The following is a 22,253-nucleotide window of genomic DNA, read 5'->3' as shown; positions in this document are numbered from 1 at the left end:
TGGGGAGGAATAATGTCATTCTTATATAAAGTGTTTAATTATGAATTACTGCTGTTTATCTTTATGCTCCTAAACCCAAACGTTTTGGCCCCGTTGCACATTCAGATTTGTTTTGGTGAGCAAAAAACCTTGTCCCTTGAGCAATGTCAGAAATTATTTGCTGACATTGATACAATAGCTGAAGTGGATTTAATAGCATGTTTGTCTATGGAGCAAGTAATATGGGAACATGAAAGTTGTGAACAAAGAATTCAGTTGTCAAAATAGCAAGGAAAAAAAAGGAGGAAAAAAATGGGACAACTGGGAAGCTGCTGGAGAAGCATGGAAGCAAATCCACCTGGAATTCCACCTCTAGTGCTGTGGTTTAGAATGAGCTTGCAGTCAACTCTGCAACTGCTGGATGCCTAGCAAGGGAGAAAACAAATTGTCATTTACTGTCGTCATGCATTTTTTAATGTCATTTGTGCTACAAACAAAGAAGTCTGGGTGCAGAGGGAAAAAATCCCTTCCCGAATCCCTGTGGGTTTCCCAGCCACATGCAGAGGAAAACACGTGCACATGTCTGCTTTCAAAGCTGGCCTGGCGGTAGCAGCTGGCCAGGCTGAATCACTGGGTTTGTGTTCAGCTCATGCTGAAAAAAGTCCAAGATGTTTACAGAACTGACCAGAGAAACTCAGGGCTGGCTCCCTGCAGCTGCAGGAGAAGCAGAAAACCCAGAGCAGCTTTGGATGGCTGCGAGGGCAGCATCTTGTGTGGAGCCAGCTCCTGTTGCTTTCAGGGTAGCAAAGCTTTTCAGGCTCCTCTTAAAACATTTGTTTTACACCATGGGGGAAAATACCTGCTGTTGTTTTTGAGATCTAGGTTGTTAATGCAGCACATACACAGTTAACCAGATAATTAGTTGAAAATAAGGAAAATTGTAGTTTTCATTGGTTGGATTCTTACCTGCATAAAGTTGGCATCTTGCAATCAAATCCACACCCACAGCCCATGCACTCTGCATCTTCATTTATAAATCACCCATGGAGGTATGCTGTGCTCTGATATCAGCTTTAGAATAGTTGGCTGCCAGTTGTATTTAATTATAGGAATTTTATTATATTTTACTACATAAAAATCAAACTTTCCTTCTTACTAGACCACTGATGCTTTGAAAAACACTTCCCCCTTCATGACTTTTCTTTTTTCCCCACAAGTGGAGCGCCCGTAGCTGCTTGCTCAGGGTTGCTCAGAGCTCCCTGATGGAGGAGATGTGGATGGTGAGGATCCTGCTCTCCTCACACATCCGGAGCTGAGGGGTCAGACCAGCAGGTCCCAGGAGATGAAGGGCGTTGGAGGATGTTGAATTGTTGCCTCACTAAATTGGACTGGCTGGAACACGTCTGGCTTGCAGCACGGCGGGAGGTGGGGAGCAGCCAAAGGAGGTGGAATTAGTGGGAACTCGGTTCATGTTTAATCAGCTTGTTTGGGTCACTTTCAGGTTTCTTTTTTTTCCTTGTTTTTAGGACAGAAATTGATGTGGGGGAGAGATTGCTTTGGAAGTGCTGCTGTCGTGCCTGTGATTTGTTGTTCCTTTGGTACTTGGTTTTCCCTTTTTATTGTTTACCTAATCCTGTGATTTTTATTGTTTACCTAATCCTGTGATTAGCTTGGTCAGGTGGGCTGAAGGATGCTCTGCATAATTCCCTTCTTGGGGGGAAAATGAGGCACAGGGCCATTTTGGTGATAAAATGTCCTCTTGGTCATTTAATTGTTGGTGCTTCTCATGAGGCCCTGCAGCAACATGCTCACATTGAACTACTTGGGTTTGGGAGTTCAGTTAGTAGATTAATAAAATAATGTTTCTTTTTCTGTGGAAAAATGTTTTTTCTGAGGCATGGGAAGTCCTTTAGTCAGTGTTCCAAATTTCCACTGATAGGCAGAGAACAAGAATGTCTTGGCTAACTAGCCAGTTCTCTGTGGCTTGCAGCAGTTTTTTGGTACACAGGGAAGCACAACTGAAGTGCTGTCTCATTCCTGTCTCCTGGAGGGCTTCCTCAGTGCTCTCTTGACACAAGCTGAAAATTGAATCCTGCCAGATTGTATTCCTCGTAGGCCTGGGCCACACAAGAAAACAGCCTGTGGTTGTGTGCGCTCCAAAACGTTTCTTTCCCAAAATATCAATAGTTCTGCTTCAGTTCTTCTTAAGAAATGAACATCCTTTGGCAAATTGCATAAAAAACTTTTTCTTTTCTTGGTTTTCTTCCCTCACAAATGAGTTTAGGGTGAAGGCTGAGTTTCTGGATGTGCAATGCCTCGTGGCAGAGCAGGCTGGAAATTAGAACAGGACAGCATGGCTGATTTTCCTCCCTTGAATTGCCCAGGCAGCTGGCAGCAGATGTGATGGCTGAGTTGGAATGTCTTGAGTCCTGGTCAGGTGTGGCAGCTACTACCTTGTCCTGCCTCTCTCCCTTGTGGGAATTATAGGGACAGACACGGACACCCTTTTCCTTCCTCATGGGAGGTAAAGCAGAGCTGTTCTTTGGGAACAGAGGGATCCTTCTGACATTATTCCTGGTGCAGCTTCTGCCCTGGTATTGCTCTGTTACTCCTTTAATCACTCTGTTACTCCTTGTACATCCTCTGGCATGGATGGAAGGAGCCCTTCCAGGCTATCTCTCAGACTGAAGAAGGGAGTTTGTTCATAGAAATGTCTCTGAAGAGAGGAAGAATGAAACAGGAGAATGAAGATCTGCGTTGTGTTCATTAAGGAAAAAAGATGAGTGGAGTAAGGAGGGAAACCCCGAATAATTAGGAAATCCTGAACAAAAGGATGGAGGGAGAAAAGAGCAATTAAATTAGCATTTATTTTGGATCTATTTATGTGCACATCCATTCGTTTCTATAAATAGCACTTGGCAACTGGCGCTATGAAGCTGCTTGTCAGTGGGCCTCTGTCACAGCCAATGACAGCCAGCAGTTCCTCTGCCACCTTAATCATGATGGCGAGTTCTCCCACGGCGATTAAATGTTTGTAGGAAATGTTTCTCCATGTACATCAAATGTCAGACTGTCCTAAAAGTTGTTCTTTTAGAAAATTACCTCTGGATTGTTCTCTTTGGCAAGCTGGATGCAAGACGAGGCTTGCTCCTAACTCCAGTAAAATACAGCTCATTTTGTAGGGCTCTCTGTGGCTCTTTGAGCAGCCTAAAAAGGTGTTTGGCTTTCCACCTGGAGGATATGGTGTGGATGGAGGAAGATGGGAGTCTCTATGAGGGGATCTGCAGGGGTTTCCCCACCTGGGGAGCAGAAACAAGGGGGCAAATCACTGACTGGGAAAGCCTTGGCTGGAGATGGCAGAGGCAGTGGGGTCCCAAGGATTTAAGAGGCTTTCCCATGTCTGCGTGTGGAGCTGACTTGGGTGCGAAGAGGGTGACACCAGTGAGAAATCCAGCTGGAAAAAAGCTCTTCCGTGCCAGGTGGGTGGTTTCAGATAAACATTTTGAAGCCTGTGATTTCTACTGCTGGCTGAAACAGAAGTGTCTGCAACAGGCAGCAGTGAACCTTCTAGACATCATCCTTCCACTGTCCTCTGTGGTATTTACATCCTCTGAGCTGCTCAGGTGCTTTCAGAGGAAATAAAGCTGCAAGGATCCGGGGGAACTGAGATATATTGTGCCTTTTTTCCCCTGCAACGATAAAGGGGCAATGCCAGACAAACTGCTTTCTGTCTGATTGCTGAATAACCCGGTGTGCGTGGGGGTTCTGTGCGGATAGTTCCCAATGACGTGCGTTAGTCATCTCCTCTTGCGGTCCGGGGCCGCGCTCCAGCTGTCTGGCGTGCGAGGAACGTCCCGCTGCTGAGGGCAGGGGCGAGCACAGGGCTGATGCAAACGCTCTGCACCTTGGGGAAGTGTAGGAGTCCCCTCAGCCTGGCCCTGTGGTGCTGACTGCTCTCAGCCAGAGCCAGGAGTCGAGGAGGAATCCCACCGCTTTGGGGCTTCGTGCGAAGGGAGTGACTCGAGCGCGAACGCCTGCGCGGCTCCGCGGGGTTTTCTCGTTGTTTCCTAATCCAGCGAGTAGAAAATGAGAGAAGTGAAAACAATCCCTCTGATTACTCTGTGGCATGCAAAAGTGGGTGTATTTCATTACCCCCATGTTATCCAGGGGGGAAACTGAGGCAAAATAAGTGCCCGAAATCTTGTGGGTGGATATGAGCAAGGCTGGGATGGGCAGCACCAAAGGGAATAGGAGGCCCCTTGTGATGATTTTTCCTGCCTTTCTTGACCACAGAAGGGTTAATGCTGAAGTCAGAGGCTTTGTCCCAGTTGGTTTGAGAGGCAGCTGTGGATTTGGGTGGATGAAGTGATCCAAAGGCTCCATCCTTGTGATATCTCAGCATGGGCAAAGCTGTCCTCTGGTTAGATTTGACAGGAGCAGATCTAAAGCAAGCCACAGAAGTGGGGTCTGGACAGAGCACTGTTTCTGACAGCAGCAAAGTTTAGGAGGAGGAGAGGACATGTCAGGGGGAATCTTTGAATTTGTGCTGGTCTGGGATTTTCCAGAGTGGCAGTTTTAGTTGTTTCAGATGCAGACAGGCATGGAGGGTGCAGGGCTGGCTCCCCTGCCTGCCTCTGCCATTAGACAGCCTTCTCCATAGGCTCAGCTTGGCCCTATACCCCAATTTGAGCAACCCCCTGGCTGTTCAGCAGAGAGGGTGCTCAGCATCTTCTGCTCCTCCAGAGCTGCTTCCATTTTAGGACTAGCTGCTTGTTTTCCTGCTCTCTGTGTGTGCTTTTATTACAAACAGCAGTCAGCTCTTCAGGGATCTCTGTATAAGATCATGATTCACCTCATTTGGAAACACTTTTTCCGTTTTTTTCCAACGTTTTCCTTAATCTAAACCAGCACACAGGGCTGTTGCTCCAGCTCCGAGGACCAAGCTTGGCCCAGCCTGCTGGGGTACATGGACCCTAGCCAAGAGGCAAAAGCAGTTGCCCCTTTTCTCCCCAAATTCCCATCTGGATTCCCTCTCTGAAGCTTGGAAGTTGTGGTCTTTTCTCTGTGAAATCCGAAGTTTTGAGGAAAGAGCCAAAAATACCTCAAGGAAAGCCTGGAAGGATGGCGATGGGTTTGTGGCCACAGCAGCGGCTTTGCTTTTTCCTTTCGGAGGAATATGGCAAGAAGGAGTAAAATACCATTTGTTTGCAGGGCTGGAGGAAATGCCAGTACAAGTATTTTGGAGAAGAAATTATTGTAGAAACGGAGGGAATGGCTGTGGTATTTCCTGTCAGGGCTGTCGCTGGTTTTGTTTGTGTCGCAGCAGGGTCTGCAGGCGCCAGCCGGGCCGTGGGCTCCTCCGTGCCCCGCGCGGAAACGCACACAGAGAGGGAAAGCTGCTCAGTGCACACAGCCCAGGAGGCCAAACTCCTTCATTCTGGGCTTCTCTCTACCACTGTGCTGCTTCAGAGAATGAACCGCACAATGGTTTGAGCTGGGAGGGCTTTTAAAGGCCAGACTGTCTGCTGTGGGCAGGGACATGTCACTAGACCACGTTGCCTGGCCTTGAAAACGTCCAGGGATGGAGCATCCACGGCTTTTCTGGGCAACCTGTTCCAGTGTCTCAGCAACCCAATGGTAGAAATGTCTTCCTTATATCCAGCCTCAATCTGGCCTCTTGCTGTTGAAAACTGTTGCCCTCATCCAGTCACTACAGGACCTGGTAAAAAGTCTCTCTCCATCTTATAAAGCCCCTTTTTTATATTGCAATGTTGCAAGAAGGTCTCCATGGAGCCTTCTCCTCCCCAGGCTGGGCTTTCTCTTCATACCCTTAGACAAAACCTCTCCTGCCTTCGTGCCTCAGTTTCCCTTGCTTGTTCCATTACCTGCCTGAGCTCTCACAGTGCTGGTGAAAATATTGTTTAAATGCTCTGCCAGAGCTCAGGGTTTAAGGCTGGTGCCTGTGGCTGTCTTGACCCCTCTCCTGCACTGTATTTAACACAAGCCTTTGGATGTCTCAGCTTGTTCTCCAACACCCACTAAGGACCTCTTGACTGAAGGAGAACAGGGCTGCCCTTGACCTCATGTGACACCTGATGGCAGGGAAAGTGAATAGTTCAACCTAGGTTGTGCAAAGGGAGTCACATTCCTCACAAAATTGCAAAAGCGAGTAGAACCCAGCAGTTTCCACAACCCACACCTCTTCCATCTCAACATTTGCACGCTGTGTTGAGTTCCTGATGGAGGAGGTGCTGGTCCTGCATTCCCCCTGACTGTTCATTTGAGGTGCTGGGTGCAGGCTCACACGAGGTTCTGCTCTGGCACTTGGCAGTGCCCCAGGCTCCCTGTGTAATCTTAAACCAGTTGCTGCAAACCAGACTTCCATGGGTGTAAAAAATCACAGCCTGCTCCAGTGTTTAGGAAGTGCTTTGCATCCCCTGAGATTTCCTAGTACTTTGGGCACTGCCCACTCTTTTTTTTTTTTTTTTTTTTCTTTAAGAAAGGAAAAAAGTATTTGTTGCTGATAGCAGTGATGAATTCAGCTTGAGCTGTAGGTCAAAAACATGAGCAAGCCAAGGGAAGCCTGAAAAATTAAACCGTAATCAACTTCTCAGACTGATAAATATGACTTTATCCCTCTTCCAAATGCTTGCGAGCTAAAGGTCTTGGTTTCTTGGAGGGAGGCAAGAGGTTAGTGTGTTTTATATTAGAGAAAAATGTTATCTAATTAAGAAATGAAGTGGGTTTTCATTTCCCTGTTGCAGGCAGTGTGTTTGTAGCTCTGCTCAGAAGCAGAGCAGAGCAGTGTGGGGCAGCTGGCGTCCTTCTGCTGGCATCAAGCCACGGCACATCAGCCTTGTTGTTGATGTAGAAGAAAAGGATGCAGCAGGGTCGTGGCTCGTTTTTTTTTTCATTTTCTTCTCTCTCTGGAGCTTTGGACAAGTGTTCTGACATTTTCCAGCCACAAGCTGTTTTTCAAAACTTGTTTGTCTGTGAAATCTGTGCTGCTCAGCACAACCAGGCAGCGTGTGCTGCATCCCAGCTCAGTGCAATGTTTGGGGCTGTGCTGAAAGTGAAACCTGTGTTTTGAAAGGTTTCCTGCAGTGAGGCCAGAGCTGTGTGAGCTCTTCCCCTTCCACGTCCTGCTCTTTGTAAGGAGAAACCTCGAAAGTTCCTTGCCCTGATTGTTTTTTCTCTCTCTTTCTTTAGAGAAAGGTTTTGTGGTGTTATAGTCAGTGAACCCACGCTGGACAATTTATTGCCAGCATCCAGGAGGAATAAACCAGCCAGGCCTGCTCAGAGAGGCACGTGCAAGTAAAAATTGGCATGGAAGAGCCTGTATAATTTCTTTTCCAGCACAAATAATCCAAGGTGGCAATCCCACCTGTATTTGCCTGTCTCTCCAGAATGATTTGAACCTTCAGCACTAGGTTGGTTATGGTCATCTCTTCTCCTTTGGAATTTTGGACTGGTTTAGAATTAATCTGGTATTTTTACAAGTTGGGCCTGGTTCTGGAAATGAACCTGGAAACACTCCAAACTTTGTGGGTCTGGAGAACTGGCTTTAGCCAGCGAGGTGATGTAAGTGCCTGTTGAGCACAGGCCTGTATCACTGCTGGAGTGCCCCACTTGGTGACTGTCCCAGCACTGGTTCTTCCCAGCCCTTCCGGAAGCACAGAAAATGCCACGAGCAGAGATAACAAGGATGCATTTTTGGGTGATCCAGCGTGTTTACCCTGAATCTGTTTATGCTTTTCAACAGAATTGCCTCCAGCCTCGACTTCCTGAATTTTGGTGGGTGTTTGCAGAACTCGAGGAGCTGTCGGTTGAAAAACAAACCCGAGGGCTCCGCTCCAGCTCCTTTTCCTCATTAGGAACAAAGCTGTTTCACTGCAGCTCTGCTTTCCCTCTGAGAGGATGGAAAGTGTGCCTTCACACACTGGCAGCCCAGGCCCAGAGATAAGTGCTGTGCTCAGGAAGGGCTGTCACCCACCCAGCCGGGAGTTATCCCTGCCGGCGGCGCGGGACCGAGCCCTCTCTGGGGTTACACCTCGGAGGGAGGTGGCCAGCACTTCTCTCTGCATGGGAAGAGAGCTGTTTGAGGAGGCTGGTGGGCACTGTGGGGAGGAAAATGCTGGTTAAGTGGGGTGACTAGACCTGGTCTGGGGAGTAAAGAGGGGTTTGATCTGTGTTGGAGACCGTCGGAAAGTCCTGGAATGATCTAAGGGATGCTAGAGGGATGCTTGGCTCAGACTTGGCCTGAGAAGCTGAAGGAATGAAAAAGCTCCTTATGGTCTTGGTTGCTGCTAAATATGCACAAATAGAGGATGGGAGAAGTGGTTTTTACTGGTTCCTGCACAGCTGTGTGCCCAGTGTGCCTGTGATTCCACTGGCTCTTCTTTGGGTAAATGTTGTGGTTTCTCTTGAGGTGAGCAATGGGTCAGTTCAGGGAGGGCATTTGCTGTGCATTGTGTTTTGGGCCTGATACACTTTGCATTTTGTGGGTCCTAACCAAATAGCAACCAGCCCTTCAACCATGCTAGCACTGTTGGCTTTAAAATTTTAGTCTGTCTCCACTTCCATTAGAGACTGCTTGCTTTTACTTCTTAATTCTTCACCCCAAATATTCCTGTGTTCTAGTAAACATCCTCTGAGCTTTGGTTTCTGGGTTTCCAAGAGAAAAGTGCTGGGGTGAAACCATGGGAAGCACTGAAGGTGGACAGGCATCAGACACTTGCCATATTGGCCTCTTTGATAATAGTGCCTTGCTCCCAAGAGTTCAGAACAATTTTCAGCTTTATGAATTAATTCTATTAAAACTAACAGTTATAGAGGTGAGTGCCTTCTTGCTTACAGAAGAACTTATTTTTTGACAAGCACATTCCTCAGCAATGTGGAGTGTCCCCAAAGGCTGTGAGTCCACCAGGCATCTTGGCCTAATAAAGCAGATGCCTTACAGAGTTAGGAGAGTCTCCCTGAGAACTCCTGTCAGCTTTGGGTCTGTGGGTCAATCCAGGATGCAGTTTGGGGCCTCACCATTCTCTGCTTTTTCTTTCAGCAGCGAAGTGTCAGGATCAAGTTTGAATATGAAGGAGAGAAAAGGTAGGTACCTACTCCAGTCCCCTGTGAACACAGGGAAAAATTACCTTTTCCACCCAACACTGTCCTGCTGACTTCAGCCAGCTGCAGCTGAGCTCACAGCAGGATTCATTCCCCTAAAATCAGCTGCACTTTCATATGCAAGAGCCCTGCCTCATCATCCCATTTGCCACAAGAAGCTCCTGGGATTTGCACGCAGGCAAAATGGTTCCAAGCTGGAAGTCACTAAACGCCTCTTTTGCCAGGGACATTGGGTGCACACTTGGATCCTTTTCTCTTGTTAATTTTTGAGCCCTGATGAACCACCGTGGAGCTGGAACTCCACAGAAATGTGTCCTTTGATTAGCAGTCCATGACACTTACTTAAGATAACCAGATTTTGGGCATAGGTCCCATAAAAATAGGGCTGGGAGTTAAAGCTTGTCCGCCCTTCCCTGCTTGACATTTTCATGGAATCGCCTCTGCTTGGTGACTGTGACAGGGCAGGACACAGGCTGATGGTCCAAGGTGCATGTTAAAGCCAAAGAAAATTTAAGTAGTGTTATTTTAGGGTTAGACTGTACCTGCTGTAAGTACCTATAGAGGTGCTGTGTGTGATGGTACAGGAGAGTCACAGGATGCCAAACTGCATGGTCCCCACTTCCAGCCCTCCTCCCTGTTCAGAGCCTCTTACTGAAAACAGAGATGATAAATCACTGACCATTGCCTGGTCTGGGTTTTCTGCAGTGGAGGGCTGCTGGGCTACCTTTTTTTGCCACCTGTACTCACATTGGAGAGTGGAGCAGAGGAGCTGCACAAAGATTTTTGGTAGCTGTCCTTGCAGAGTTGTCAGGTCCCCTCTTGGGCACAGCAGAGGAGTAAAAGCAAGGAGCAGTCTCTATGCTTTGTGATGGAATACGAGTCCTTTCTTCTGTTCTGCCAGTCAAATCCCAAATTCTGGTGTCCTTCTGCTAAACTTAGACTGCTGTTGTGTTTGTTTGTCTATACAGGATTATCCAGTTTCCAAGACCAGTCAAATTCAAGGAAGTGGTGCAGAAGGTCACGGATGCTTTTGGGCAGACGATGGACTTGGTCTGTGTGAACAATGAGGTACTCTTCTCCTTACTGCTGAGGGGCAGCTTTGGGGTGCCTGCTGTCAACTTCAGAATTGAGCAGTGGTTTGTTCAGAAGGCCCTGATTTTGTGTTTTACTTGGATGTGAAGAAAAATAACCTTATTTTGTGCTTCCCAGCTAGTGAGTGCACAAGAGCTGTTATCTGAACACAGCTCAGATGGATTCTCAGCCCTCAAACCAGGATTTTCCTTTGTCAAAATTATTCCAAGTAAGGCCTGTTACACAGGAACATTGTCTTTCCCCCAGAACAGAAGATCCCTCTCACTCCATCAGGGATGTGAAGCCTTCCCACCTCGGGGGCAGTTGCGGGAGCGTGAAGCACAGAGCAGGAGGGACAGTGCTGCTCACACAGTGTTCTTTCATCCAGCCCTGACTTTGTGTCACCCAAACCCCCAGCACGACGTGCACGTTCTTGTGGCTGGGTCTGCAGTGAAATGTGCATCACTGAACGTTCCTGCAGCAGCCCCTGTGGCCACATGAAAGCAGCCAAGAAACCCTCCATCTGCAAGCCTTGCATTTTAAGGCGAGGAGGTCTTTCTCCTCCATCATTCATCACATAGGCCTCTGTGTTTTTCCCACTTTTGAGCCCAGCACTGTGTGTGGAAGGAGGGTCCTGCTGAGGGCTGTTAGCAGAAGGGGCAAATCCTTGGCATCTCTTTTGGTGTGCTCAGTGTTTTCCTGTGAGGCATCTCCAGCCACTGGACTCTCGGGGTGGCTTTGGCTTTGGGAAGGAGGAGAGGGCCAAATGGCAGAGGGGTGGGCTTTTGAACACAGATCCTTTTGGATCTGCCCTGGCAGCTGCCTTGTTCAAGTATTAATTGCAGATGACCCGCAGCCTTTGATTAAAGTATGAATGGAGAGAGAGGTCCTGAAGAGACCTTTCTTCTTTTTTTCTCCCCATTTATTATTTTCTCCCTTCTGTTTCAATAGAGATTTGCTCCACAAAGAAAGTTCCTATTCTTTTACAATAGGTACCTCATGATACCAAAGTGTCCACTGGGTTTTGCCTTTGAATGCAGTCAGGTTTCTAATCTTGGGCATTCTTTGACAGCCCTCCCAGGAAAAGCCTGCCATTGAATTCTCCAGGAATGACTCATTTCATTCCAGCTTTCTTCCCACTGGAAGAGGATTTCTTTCCAACAACAGCAAACAGAAGCTTGAATAATGCATTTTATCCCATGTTAGAGACTGTCTTTCTGGGCATGTGCACAGCACACAGCAGGGCCATGAGCAGGCCTTTGGGTACTCCTGATTTCTTAGGGCAGTGCTTTTTTTTCCTACACTTCGAAGTTCTAGCTTGTGAGAGCCCACAGCTTTGGGAAGATGTCTGAGGAGCAGTAACTCAGGGTTGTTCTTCTGGAAACACAATAAACAGACAAGAGGGATCTTTGGGGACACAGCCTAGATGTACACGTGGTGACACCCCACCATCTGCCTCCTGGGTCAGGATTTTGGGTGTCATGACTGCAAGTTTCAGAGGGAACGTGACCACAGATTCATTGCAGTTAAATATTTCACTCTGTCTTGATGCTCCAGGGGAGCTGTGCAGTAATTCTTTGCTGCCATCAGACACCTCTCTTGCAGTGGCACCTTGTAGACCAAATTTAGACTGAGGTCAGCAGCCCCCTGCAAAATCTCACTGAGTGGCACTCCCTGTCCTGGTGGAGGAGGTGTCCTGAAGCCAGGCTCAGTGAGATGAGCATGCCAGCTGGGTGGAGCAGGGGCACACATGAATCACATCCTGGTGGGACCATGGAATCAGCAGGCTGGGGCTGCTGTAGATAAGAGCGGGGCCTGGCCATGGGTGTCCCCCATGGGGTATGTCTGTGCTACTTCTAGGCTGGGCTCATCTTTCTGAGGAGTGGGACAGCAAAGCCTGGCCTGGCCGGGGCAGCACGGACTTGTGATGTGACTTGGGCAGAAGTTCACTGCACCTCCATGTGCCACCATTTCTCTTCTGACCTCCAAGGCTGCCCTTTAGCATCATTCTGGGAGCTTAGGGGGAGTTAAAGCCTGGGGAAATGGCAGAGGCAGCATTATGGGGGGGGAGGGAGGGAGCAGATAAAAGCATATTTAACAGACATTTGTCGAGAATTGTTGATGCCAGTTGATCCTGCATTGGGCAGGAAGATGAACTAATTGACCTCTCAGATTTTTCCCCAACCCCGTTTCCTACAATTCTTTGGCTTTCTGTGGTGTCTTACAGAGTGAGGTCTGACAGTGCTGCTGCAGTTGGTGAAAACTCACTTTCTCAGCCTGCAGTGGAGAGACCATCAAGTCCCCCACTAAAACCTCATGCTCCAGGGGAGGATATTATTTAAAAGCAAGGAAAAAAAAATCCAATAAGCTCTGTTTGTGCAACTTCTGTGTAGGTAAACTTTGCTGTTAATCACAGCTACTCAGTCTTCAGATCAAATAAACCCAGTTTCTGGGAATCCACCTTGGCAATTACATCCATGGTTCTACATGAGTCTCTTTTGAGTTTTATGCATAGCAGATACCTGTTCCTGATACCCACATGTGCCACAGTCTGGAAGCCAAATGGAGCAGAATTTTCTTGCCAGATGTGGGTAATAGGTAAAGCCAAGCTAAATACTGGCTCCAGTCCCTTTTACAAGAGGGCAATTTCTCCCTGATGTTTTTGGCTCCTCTGAAGGAGGCATGCAAACATGTTCATGTTGTGATGTTGGAGAGAGATGGAGTGACCTACAGAACATTCTGTTCAGAGCAGCAGCTGGGGGATTGCTCTGAACATTCGTGAGGAGCTCAGTGAAGGGATGGGTGAGCAGTGGGGCTGAGCTTAGACTTCAGAGTCAAATTCTGCTTGGGGGTGAAACAAGGGGGAGCAGCTCTCCACCATTCTCAGTTCTGGCTGGGGGTGTGTAGAGGAGGAGCCTGGTGTGCTTGAGGCAGAGCCTTTGTGAACATCAAGAGGGTTAAGCAGTGCCCCAAGGGACTCTCTCCCCCTCTGCTGCTTAAGGGAGCAGACTGAGCACTGCATTTAGGAGACATACTCAGTACCATCTTTGTCTGATATCCGTGGGGAATACAGGATGTTTATTCAAATATGAATGAAGGATGAGAGGAAATCAGGATCACAGAATGGGTCAAGTTGGAAGGCACCCCAGAGGTCCAATTTCCCTTCTTAAGCAGGGTCAAGAAGAGAGAGGGAAGCACATGGCACAGGATTGTGTCTGGATGGTTCTGGGATATCCCCGGGGAGGGAAGACTCCTCAGTCTCTCTGGACAATCTTCAGGGCTCAGTCACTGCACAGGGAAGAAATTCTGCCTCATGTTCCCAGGGGAACTTCCTGGACATCAGTTCCAGCCTGTTCCCCTTGTCCTGTTGCTGGCCCACAGGGAGCAGGGCCTGATCCCTGCTCCGAGCCCTCCCTGCAGACAGGCACAGACAGGGATGAGGTCCTCTCTCAGCATCTCCTCTGGAGCCTGAACAGCTCCAGCTCCTTCAGCCTTCCCTCATAACAGAGATGCTCCAGTCCCTTCATCTTGCTTGCAGCCTCAGCTGGCCCTGCTGCAGGAGCTCCCTGGCTCTCTTCAGCCCAGAGCTGGGCACTGCACTCCAGATGTGCCTCACAGGGCTGGGCAGAGGGGCAGGCTCCCTTCCCTGAGCTGCTGCACCCCGGGATATCGCTGGCCTTCTTGGCCATAAGTCTGAGGTGTATTTGCCTGCAGGCCACCAGCCAAGAAGGCTCATTTAGCTCAAGAAAGAAGAAAGTCTTTTGCTGTTCAGGTACTAAGGCTAATCCAGTTACTTCCTGCATCCCTTGAACAAGAATGTTTTGACAGTGCACAAATTCAGTAGGAAATCAGATTTTTATTAACCCTTGGCAGCCCCCTGGGATCACAAAGGTTGTCCCATTTGGCTTGTGAGTGTCACCTTGTGTGGCAGCTGCTCTGAGGTGGGTTTGCTGTGGCTGGTGGCAGGAGCTCCGATCGCCCAGAGGGCTGAGCCACCTTTCAGGAGTTCTGGGAAGCTGTGGCTCCCAGGGAGAGCAGTGAGAGCCTGCTGGGAGCTGCGGCTGCTCGGTGCCTTTGGTCAGTGGAGTTGCAGTGTACTTTGGCACAGGCATGGGAATAACATGTGCTGCCTTGGATCCAGTGCCCCAGGCAACCTGCAGAGGCTGAGGCCTGTTTGATATGAGATTAGGCAGAATATCCTGGAATGAGGGGCAAGAAGTTGTGCTTTTAATCTTAGCCCAGGGCAGCAGAAGGCCACAGAGCTCCTCTGAAGTGCAGCTGCGTCGGAGGCTTTGCAGGTTGTCTGCAGGACATGGTACACCACACAGCAAGGCTGGGAGGGTCACGTATCCCCTGGAGGTATGAGGGCAATGCTCTGCCATTTCCCAGGAAAACATCAGGATTTTTGCTGCCTGACAGACACAGCACTGTGTAGTTCTCTGTTCTTACAAAGAGCAGGAGCTGAATTTGTTCTGCTGGGAGTGAAAGAAGTGGTTCTTGGAAGGAGAGCAATGCACACCTTTCACATCAAAAGGAAAAAGACTTTTATTTGTGGGATGTTCCCTGGTTTCACCTGATGGCCAGACACCAGGGAGCTGTGTCAGTGTGCAGGAACACAGGTTGCAGCAGTAGGGAAGGGCACAGAGCATCTGCCAGAATAACTGGTGTCTTGGAGCACCACTGGGTGACCATCAACCCACCAAGAATGTGTGGGGTTGTTTTGGGGTTGTTCTGGGGCTGGGTAGCAGCAGGTCCTGCCTGCAGAATCAGAGCAGCCCCAGAGTGGCAGGCAGCAAGCCCAAGGTTTCATCCCAGCCCTCTCCTTTTCCCACACTGGATTGCTGGTGTGACCTTTAAGCTTTCTCCTTGCAGATGTTGTTTGTTGTGATTTTTTTTTGCATCTGTTCCTTGGTAAATGAGGTCTTGGAAGAAAATATTAGAGCTGGAGGGCACGGGGGCCCCGTTTTCCATCGCCTCCTTGGGTTCCTCCCTCATCCCCCGATTCCCAGGCTGCTCCCTGTAGGAATCTGCCTCCTTCTGTTTACCCAAAAGTGTGACATTGCCATCCTCTGGTGTTTGTTTAATCCCTTCCAGCTCCTGATGCCACTGAAATCCCAGGAAGATTTGGACAAAGCGATGGAACAGCTGGAGCTGAGCCCTTCCCTGAAGAGCCTGCGGATCCTTGTGAGCGCTCCAAAGAAAGCGAACGTGAGCCCTTCACCTTCTCTGCTCTTTGTGTGCAGCCTGAGGTGCCTTGTTATTGTGTTGGGGAGTGGAAAGGAGTCTCCTGATGGTGCAGAGCAGAGGGCAGGCTGGTTGTGAGGGGGGGTCAGCCCTGCTCTCGCTCAGCTGCTCAGAAATCTTCCTGTGAGAGTAGCCCAGAGGCTGAGCTCAGCTCCCTCTGGCTCCTGCATCCTGTGAAGGGTTAAACACCAGGCTGCCCCTCAAAGCTGAGAGAACTCCTTGTGCTCTCTTCCTGGAGATGCTGCTAGATGCTTCACCTCTCCTCTGTGTTCAGGGTGATGCCCTGGCCCTCGCCGTGCTGGGTGGCAGCGTGGGGACTGTTCCCTGCATGTGCTGCAGCCGTGCTACAGACTGGGGAGAGCAAACTGGAGAATCCTTCGGTCTCATGCAGGACTGTCTGGGTTTTTTCCATCTTTATTTATTTATTAGTTTTTTTTCCTGAGCTCAGTGGTTTTGCAGTTAAGCCTGTTAGCTTGACCTCGCTCGCACAGACTGTCTTGCCAAAGCACATGTCGTGCTGCCCCAAGCACAGGCTGTAAAGCAAGGGATTTGTAGATGTTGCAACTCTGTTTCTTCTTGTTATTTCCTAGAAGTACTGGAGAGGTTGGGAGTCTTGAAACTCACTTATCCCCATTGTTCAGCGCGTGCTCACAGCCCTTGGAGCTTCTCCCCTCCCTTTGGGAGGCTTGGGAAGTGCAGGGAGCAGAGTTCCAGGGGAAACTGAGGCATCAGTTGGGGTTTCCTAAACCCTGGGTGGAAATGGGGCAGTTTGTGAGAGCACAGCAGTACTGCAAGTCAGCTGCTGAGAGCAGAGGAGCCAGGTGGATCCCTGCTCGCCCTTGAGAGCAGGTCCATCCCCTCCTGAAGCATGTGGCCATGCTCCTGTGTGTGAGAGCCCGTGGTTCTGAGGTCATACAGCAAATTATCATAAAATCACAGTTCACTGTAATGTGTGGTGTTAGAATCTTCTTAAAACCTGGCTGCTACCAGGTTACCAGCTGGATATGCTTTTCTTTGCTCTTCCCTTACCTGTCTTCCCTGTCCTTCCCCTCCCTGTTCCTCTGCCCTGTTGCAGAGGAGCCTGTGCAGTGCCTCAGCTGACAGTGGAGTCTAGGCAGCACGGAGGAGAGGTGCTGATTTTGGGATTGCCAGTGTTTTCAGTCCAGTGATCAGTCTCTGTACCTATCTAGAGATAATGGAGTGCAGGAACAGTCTTTTATGTCAAATATCTGTATTTGCCATTATCTGTGGGAGGTTAATGTTGTTAGACTGTTTTATTAGCAGATGTGAATTGTTTGTGAATGGTTTTTGGATCACTCTAGATTACGTGCATGTCTTCTTTCTTTCTCTTTCTTTTTTTTTTAATAGTTCTTGGGTAATAGGGTCACAGGGAGCCAAATGCAGGGTTTCACATGGTGTGTCCACAGGGCTCTGGCCAATTCTGATCATTCCCTTTGTCTGATCACCAGCTCCTGCAGCCCAACAACAGCAAGCAGCATGAGATGAGGATCTCCAGATCCATGGGTGATATCATGGGGTCCCTGTACAAAGACTCGGAGAGGACGCGCAAGTATTCCACAGGTGAGTGAGACAACGCTCCCTGGGGAGTGCTGCGCTGCTTCAACCTGGCCACCACCCTCTCCCTCTTTTCTTGTCACAACCCCGTGGGTGTTGCAGTCTGGATGGCCACCCTGATGTCCCCCAGAGTGACTCGGTGCAGCTGCTGCTGGTCCTCAGCCTGAAGGAAGAGAGGCTGTGCTGAGCAGAGCCACTCTGAGCACAGAGGTGAAGAGAATGGGGAACCCGGGCTGTCATTTGGGGGTGGGAAATGCAGTGATAAAATTTTTCCAGTTGATTTGATTCCACTGAGCTTTATCAAAATGCAGAGTGATAATCTGTAGAAAGCCAAGGCTGTTTGGGACTTTTGGTTATTCCTTTAAGCATGTGCTGTTGTTCTCTGAGTTTCTGTCCCCCTTTCTCAGGTGGCAGGATAAAGTAGCAGAGTGGGCTCAGGCTCCTTAGCTCCTGGGCTGGGACCAGCTTCACCACATAAAGACCAAATAAGTGTCTGTGTGCCACCAGTCTGTTCTTGTGGGTAAATGACATCTGTGGTAGCTGTTTCTGGGGTTTCTCAGGGGCATGTGTGCAGTGGTGACATTCCAGAGGAAGGGGAGCATCCCTTTCCTTCAGAGGTGCTGGAAGCAGGTACCTGTAACCCCTGAAACCAGGCTGGCAAACACCTGATCTGCTCTTGCAGCCCTGCAAAAAAACCTGCAGTTTGTTTGTAGCCTTGTGTGGTTTTCTCTTTGGTTTTCTGGCTTGAGCTTATGCTTTCCTTGCTTTCTAAAATTATCTGAGCTTTTTGAAATCCTGTTGGTCAGCTGTCTGTAGGAGCTTTTGTGTGAAGAACTTGGAGGATTTTGTAGAGAGCAGAGTAAAGCAGTATGTAGGATTGTATAGCAAGAGCAGAATTATTCATATTCCAGCCTGCAGGCAGGATGAATGACTTCTTCCCACAGTGAATGTTCTCTGCTGTGTCTCTGGGTGCAGGTTATAGGGTAATTTCCACAGATCTTTATCATTTTCATGCAAGTACTTACCAGCTGTAGAACTGACAGCCTTGAATAAAGTGGGGCCCTCCTTCAGAAATACACATGGAGAAATATTTCATCCTCTACACTTATATGGCAGCAAACACTGTACTTATATGGCAGCAAACACTTCCAAACTCTTCTCTGTGCAACAAACGAGTGTTTTTGTCCAAGGGCTCCCCCCTCCTCTGTTTCATAGCCTGTGCTGATAACAAATCCTGTGGTTTGCTGCATCTCAGACAAGATGTATAGAAAATGTTCCTCTAGGGTAGGTCCAGCATAGCCCTTGTGCAGCCATGCCCAGCTCTCACTGATGCCAGGGGTGGGTGGCACATGTGCAAGGGCTCTCCTTGAGCCTGACGTTTGGTATAGGCTTGACTTTCTCTATTTTTTTTTCCTAGCTCACATGGTTTTTGAGAGTTTGGCAGAGTCACTAGATGACCCTGTATGAAAGGAGCACATAAAGCACAGAGTCTCAGCAGAAAATGCTTGAGCAAAACTCCTCTGCTGCCCTTTTTCTTTTTTTTCTTGGTACATGTTAGGCTGTTAATGAGCCAAGAGCTTTGGCACTGGGAGCTGTCACTGACCTGTGAGCCTGAGCCTGATGGGCAGGGTTGATTCCATGTGTAGCTGTGCTGGTGGGAAGATGGGTTCTTGCAAAGTTAAGCCTTTCCTACCAACTTTTATTGCCATGCTTTGGCCTGTCCTTCCTGTTTTGGAGCTGCTGGTTCCTGACCAGCTCTGCCCCACGGACTGTGAGGTGTCACTGCCTTAAGAGTGCCCTGAGCCAAGGCAAGGCAGACAAAGGGTGAGATATCAGCTCTGCAAGGGTGAGAGCCTGAGGTACAAATGGATTTTGAGGGAATGCTTGAAAAGAAGTGGAGGGATGGACATAATGTGCTGCTTTAGTCAAGGTAACAGCGGAGGAGCACTGGGCAGCACCAGCTGTGGGATGCAGAGTGTGCTAATGCTGGGATTTTCAGGAGCTGATGTGCCAAACTCTCAGTCCTTTGCACTTTTACATAGTCAGGTAGCAAAAGTAACCAGCCCAAGCATCAGTCATACCTGTTTCTTTGTCCATCTAAGCCATCAGTCTTGCCAGGAAGTTTCAGCAAGCCCTCAGCAAGACAACAGAAGGGCACTCCTCTCTCTGGGTTATCTGGGGTCTGTAGGAAGCTGCTGCAGCTCTGCTTAGGGGGTGCTCACAATCCAGCAGATGCATTCTTGACCTCCTGAGTCAGAGCTGGGCGATCCAGCAGCTGGGCAGAAACTCCAGCAAGCTGAAATGGAGAGCAGCATCTTAAATGGAGCATAAAACCCAGCATCAGGGAACAGACAGACAGACAGACATGATGCCGTGTTTTGTTTTCCTGCAGTGGGAATTTCACTGAACTTGGTGCATAGTCAAAAGGCATCCTAAGAGGCTGGGAATTCTGCAGGAGAAACTCCTCTTCCCTTGCAGTCACAAGGCATTTCACTGTGTTTTCCTTCTGCTGTCATCAAAGTGGTTGCTATCAAAAGAGGATCTTAATTCAGTTCAGCTTTTCTCCTAAAACCACATTTAAAAGGAGATTTAAAGTGTCTTTGTACTAAAAGGTAGTTCAGGGTCATGTTCTCTGTGTTTCTGAGATGTCTCATGTTTTTCTGCTGACTCTGCCATGTAAACAGCAGTGGAAAATAATAAAACTGTATGTAATTGGCACAAGCACATTGGAAGGGAGGTAGATGTTCTGGGGAAGATTTAGCTATTTTTGCTTCTGCTGGGCAGAAAATGTCTTCATGCCGTGTCCCTGAAAAACCTTATGCAAAGTCAATATTTTCTTTTTTTTTTCCCATAAACTTTTTTTCAGTGGAAATCCTCTTCCACTTTTTTGGTGGCCAGCAAAAGCCCAAGGGAATTTGGACTGAAAAAAGAAAACTTTTTGGGTTCTGGTTTTCAGATAACTGAGGATTGTTTTTATTTACTTTGAAGAAATACATGGTTCAGAACATTTTCCAAAAATTATTTAACAGCCCCATTCCAGCATCACCATTTCAATAGAAACATTTACTAGAAGCTTTATTTTGCTGAGGTTTTTTTCATGGAAAACCAGGCTGCTGAGCCATGGTTTCATGTGCCTGCCAGCTCTCTCCAGACCAGGAGTATTGCAGGAGTTAGGATGGATGAAACCTGCTCTGTTTTGAGAAGAGGAGGAAAATTTATTTATGTGCATCACACCAGCTGCTTTAGAGCTAGAAAATAGGTTCTGTCTTGCTTATTAGTTCAAAAGTACCCTAAATTTGCCTCAAATCAAAATGTAGAAATCCGTGCTCAGAAGGATCAGCAAGGAGAGGAGGGAGGCTTGTAGGGATCCCACTGGAAAAGAAGAAATGAAGGAAGATTTGATCCATCTGCTCACAGCTCCCCTTGACAGGACCAAAGAGAGAAACTTCCAGCAGGTTTCTCTCTTTCTCCCTGTCCTGAGCCTGGTGTTTCTGCCAGGACTCAGAGGAGCAGCACATCCTGACGTGGTGTCCCTTGTTTGGGAACGTCATCCCAGGGCTGGGCTCCCTGTGGCTGCAGCTGTGAGTGGTGGCAGCTGCCAGCAAACCCTCCCCAGCTCTGGCTCTTCAGGGGCTTCTCTTCCATTGCTTGATGCTGGTCAGTAGTGGGTGAAGTTTTGGGAAGAGCAGGGGAAGATGAAGCCAGGGAATGCGGGGGCGGAGGGAAGCCAAGCCTGGCACAGGGGAGCTGGCTGTACGTGCAGCACCACGAGCTCTGCACATACTGCATGGAAGGCACTTCTTAAAGAGAAATAGCAGAAGGGAACATGAAAGGCCCCAGTGGGTGCCAGCAGTGACTCTGAGTCTCCGTGCTGTCCTGGTTCTGTGTCCTCAGGACACTCTGTGCTCTCCTCTCCAATCTATGGCTTTACATTCGCGTGTGGAAGCGGAGCAGGAATCCCTCCCCAGAGCACCTTGCTGCAGAGAGTATCTGAGGTCAGCTGCTCAACCAAGGCCAACTCTGAGTTCAGGAATCCCAAACAGAGCTGCTGAGATCTGGCCAGCACTCTGCCTGTATAGAAGTGCCTCACAGCCTGCCCCATCCCTACTGTATTTGCATTCCTCCCAGATGAAGGCAGGAATGATGAATCTGACTCCATGTTCTCAGAATGCTAATTATTTAATAAGACTACATTATATTAAAGAATACTATACTAAACTATACTATACAGGAAGGATACTTACAGAATGCTAAAAAGATGGTGATGAAAAGTCATGACTCTCTCCAGAGTCCCATCACAGCTTGACCCTGATTGGCCATTAAGTCAAAACAATTCACACGAAACCAATGAAACAATCACCTGTTGGTAAACAATCTCCAAACACATTCCAAAGGAGCAAAACACAGGAGAAGCAAATGAGATAAGAACTGTTTTCCTTTTTCTCTGAGGCTTCTCAGCTTCCCAGGAGAAAAATCCTGGGCGAAGGGATTTTTTCAGAGAATGTGAATGCTACACATCCCCACTGGAGGTGACATGATGTCCCATAGACGCCAGGACACTCCCTTGGGGGCCTCCTCTCCCTGCCTGATGCTGCTGCTGTTTCTTGAGTATTAGGTCAAGTGTGAAGAGTATCTGTGATGTGTCAAACAGGCGCATCTGGGCTTTTCTGTCTGTTTCTTCCTCTGCCTCAGGGTGGATTAATCAGCATTATCCGGTATATCCAATGTGTCTTCCCATCTATGGATTAAGCCTGCCGTGAAGTACCACTGTTGCTCTCTTTCTCTGACCCCTGTTTTCCATTCCTGCCATCCTCCAGCAGCACTGGGATTGCCTGAGGTTTTGTTACCAGGGCAGGATAGGGCTGGAGTGGGAAATCAATCCTGATCTCCAGAGCTCTGCTCCCAGCACCTCTCCGTGTTTCTCCCAGGTGGAAGAACATGCATGGATGCAAAGCAGCAGCAACCAGTGCTCCCGGAGGTGTGAAGCTGCAAAAATTACTTTGGGCAGCACTTCTACCCAAACAGCCTGGCTGAAAAGGGATCTGCTTCACTCCAGCAGTTTCCAAGCATGCAAAAGCCTAAGCACTTTGTTTAATTTCCTTACCTGCTGGGAAATAGCTGGTGTCTTATTCCCTTTTAAAGTTTTTGGCAGGAAACGTGATTCTGGAAGGTCAAACACAGCTGATCTATGGCTGGGAGTAGTTGTTACAGGCAGAGGCTTAATGGGAGATCATGGGAAGTCTTTGTGCTTGTGATAAATCTGG

At 48.5% G+C, this 22,253-nt stretch overlaps 1 protein-coding gene across 7 annotated transcripts in view; it reads left to right on the top strand.

The window, feature by feature from the left end:
* Window positions 1-22,253, top strand: part of LOC119697133 (mitogen-activated protein kinase kinase kinase 3-like) — a 79,465-nt gene that overhangs the window by 37,637 nt on the left and 19,575 nt on the right. For 4 of the 7 annotated variants that reach the window (XM_038127356.1, XM_038127359.1, XM_038127354.1 and 1 more), the window contains 4 exons: window positions 9,038-9,081; window positions 10,068-10,167; window positions 15,265-15,378; window positions 16,884-16,995. In XM_038127356.1, the coding sequence (XP_037983284.1) occupies window positions 9,038-9,081; window positions 10,068-10,167; window positions 15,265-15,378; window positions 16,884-16,995 (370 nt within the window). The remainder of the gene's footprint in view (window positions 1-9,037; window positions 9,082-10,067; window positions 10,168-15,264; window positions 15,379-16,883; window positions 16,996-22,253) is intronic. The other 3 variants (XM_038127357.1, XM_038127360.1, XM_038127358.1) reach the window with 2 other exon arrangements.

The sequence above is a fragment of the Motacilla alba genome, chromosome 2 (assembly GCF_015832195.1).
Source record: "Motacilla alba alba isolate MOTALB_02 chromosome 2, Motacilla_alba_V1.0_pri, whole genome shotgun sequence".
Classification (NCBI taxonomy): domain Eukaryota; kingdom Metazoa; phylum Chordata; class Aves; order Passeriformes; family Motacillidae; genus Motacilla; species Motacilla alba.
Note: the sequence above shows the minus strand (reverse complement) of the source record. Positions and strands in the feature narration are given on the sequence as shown.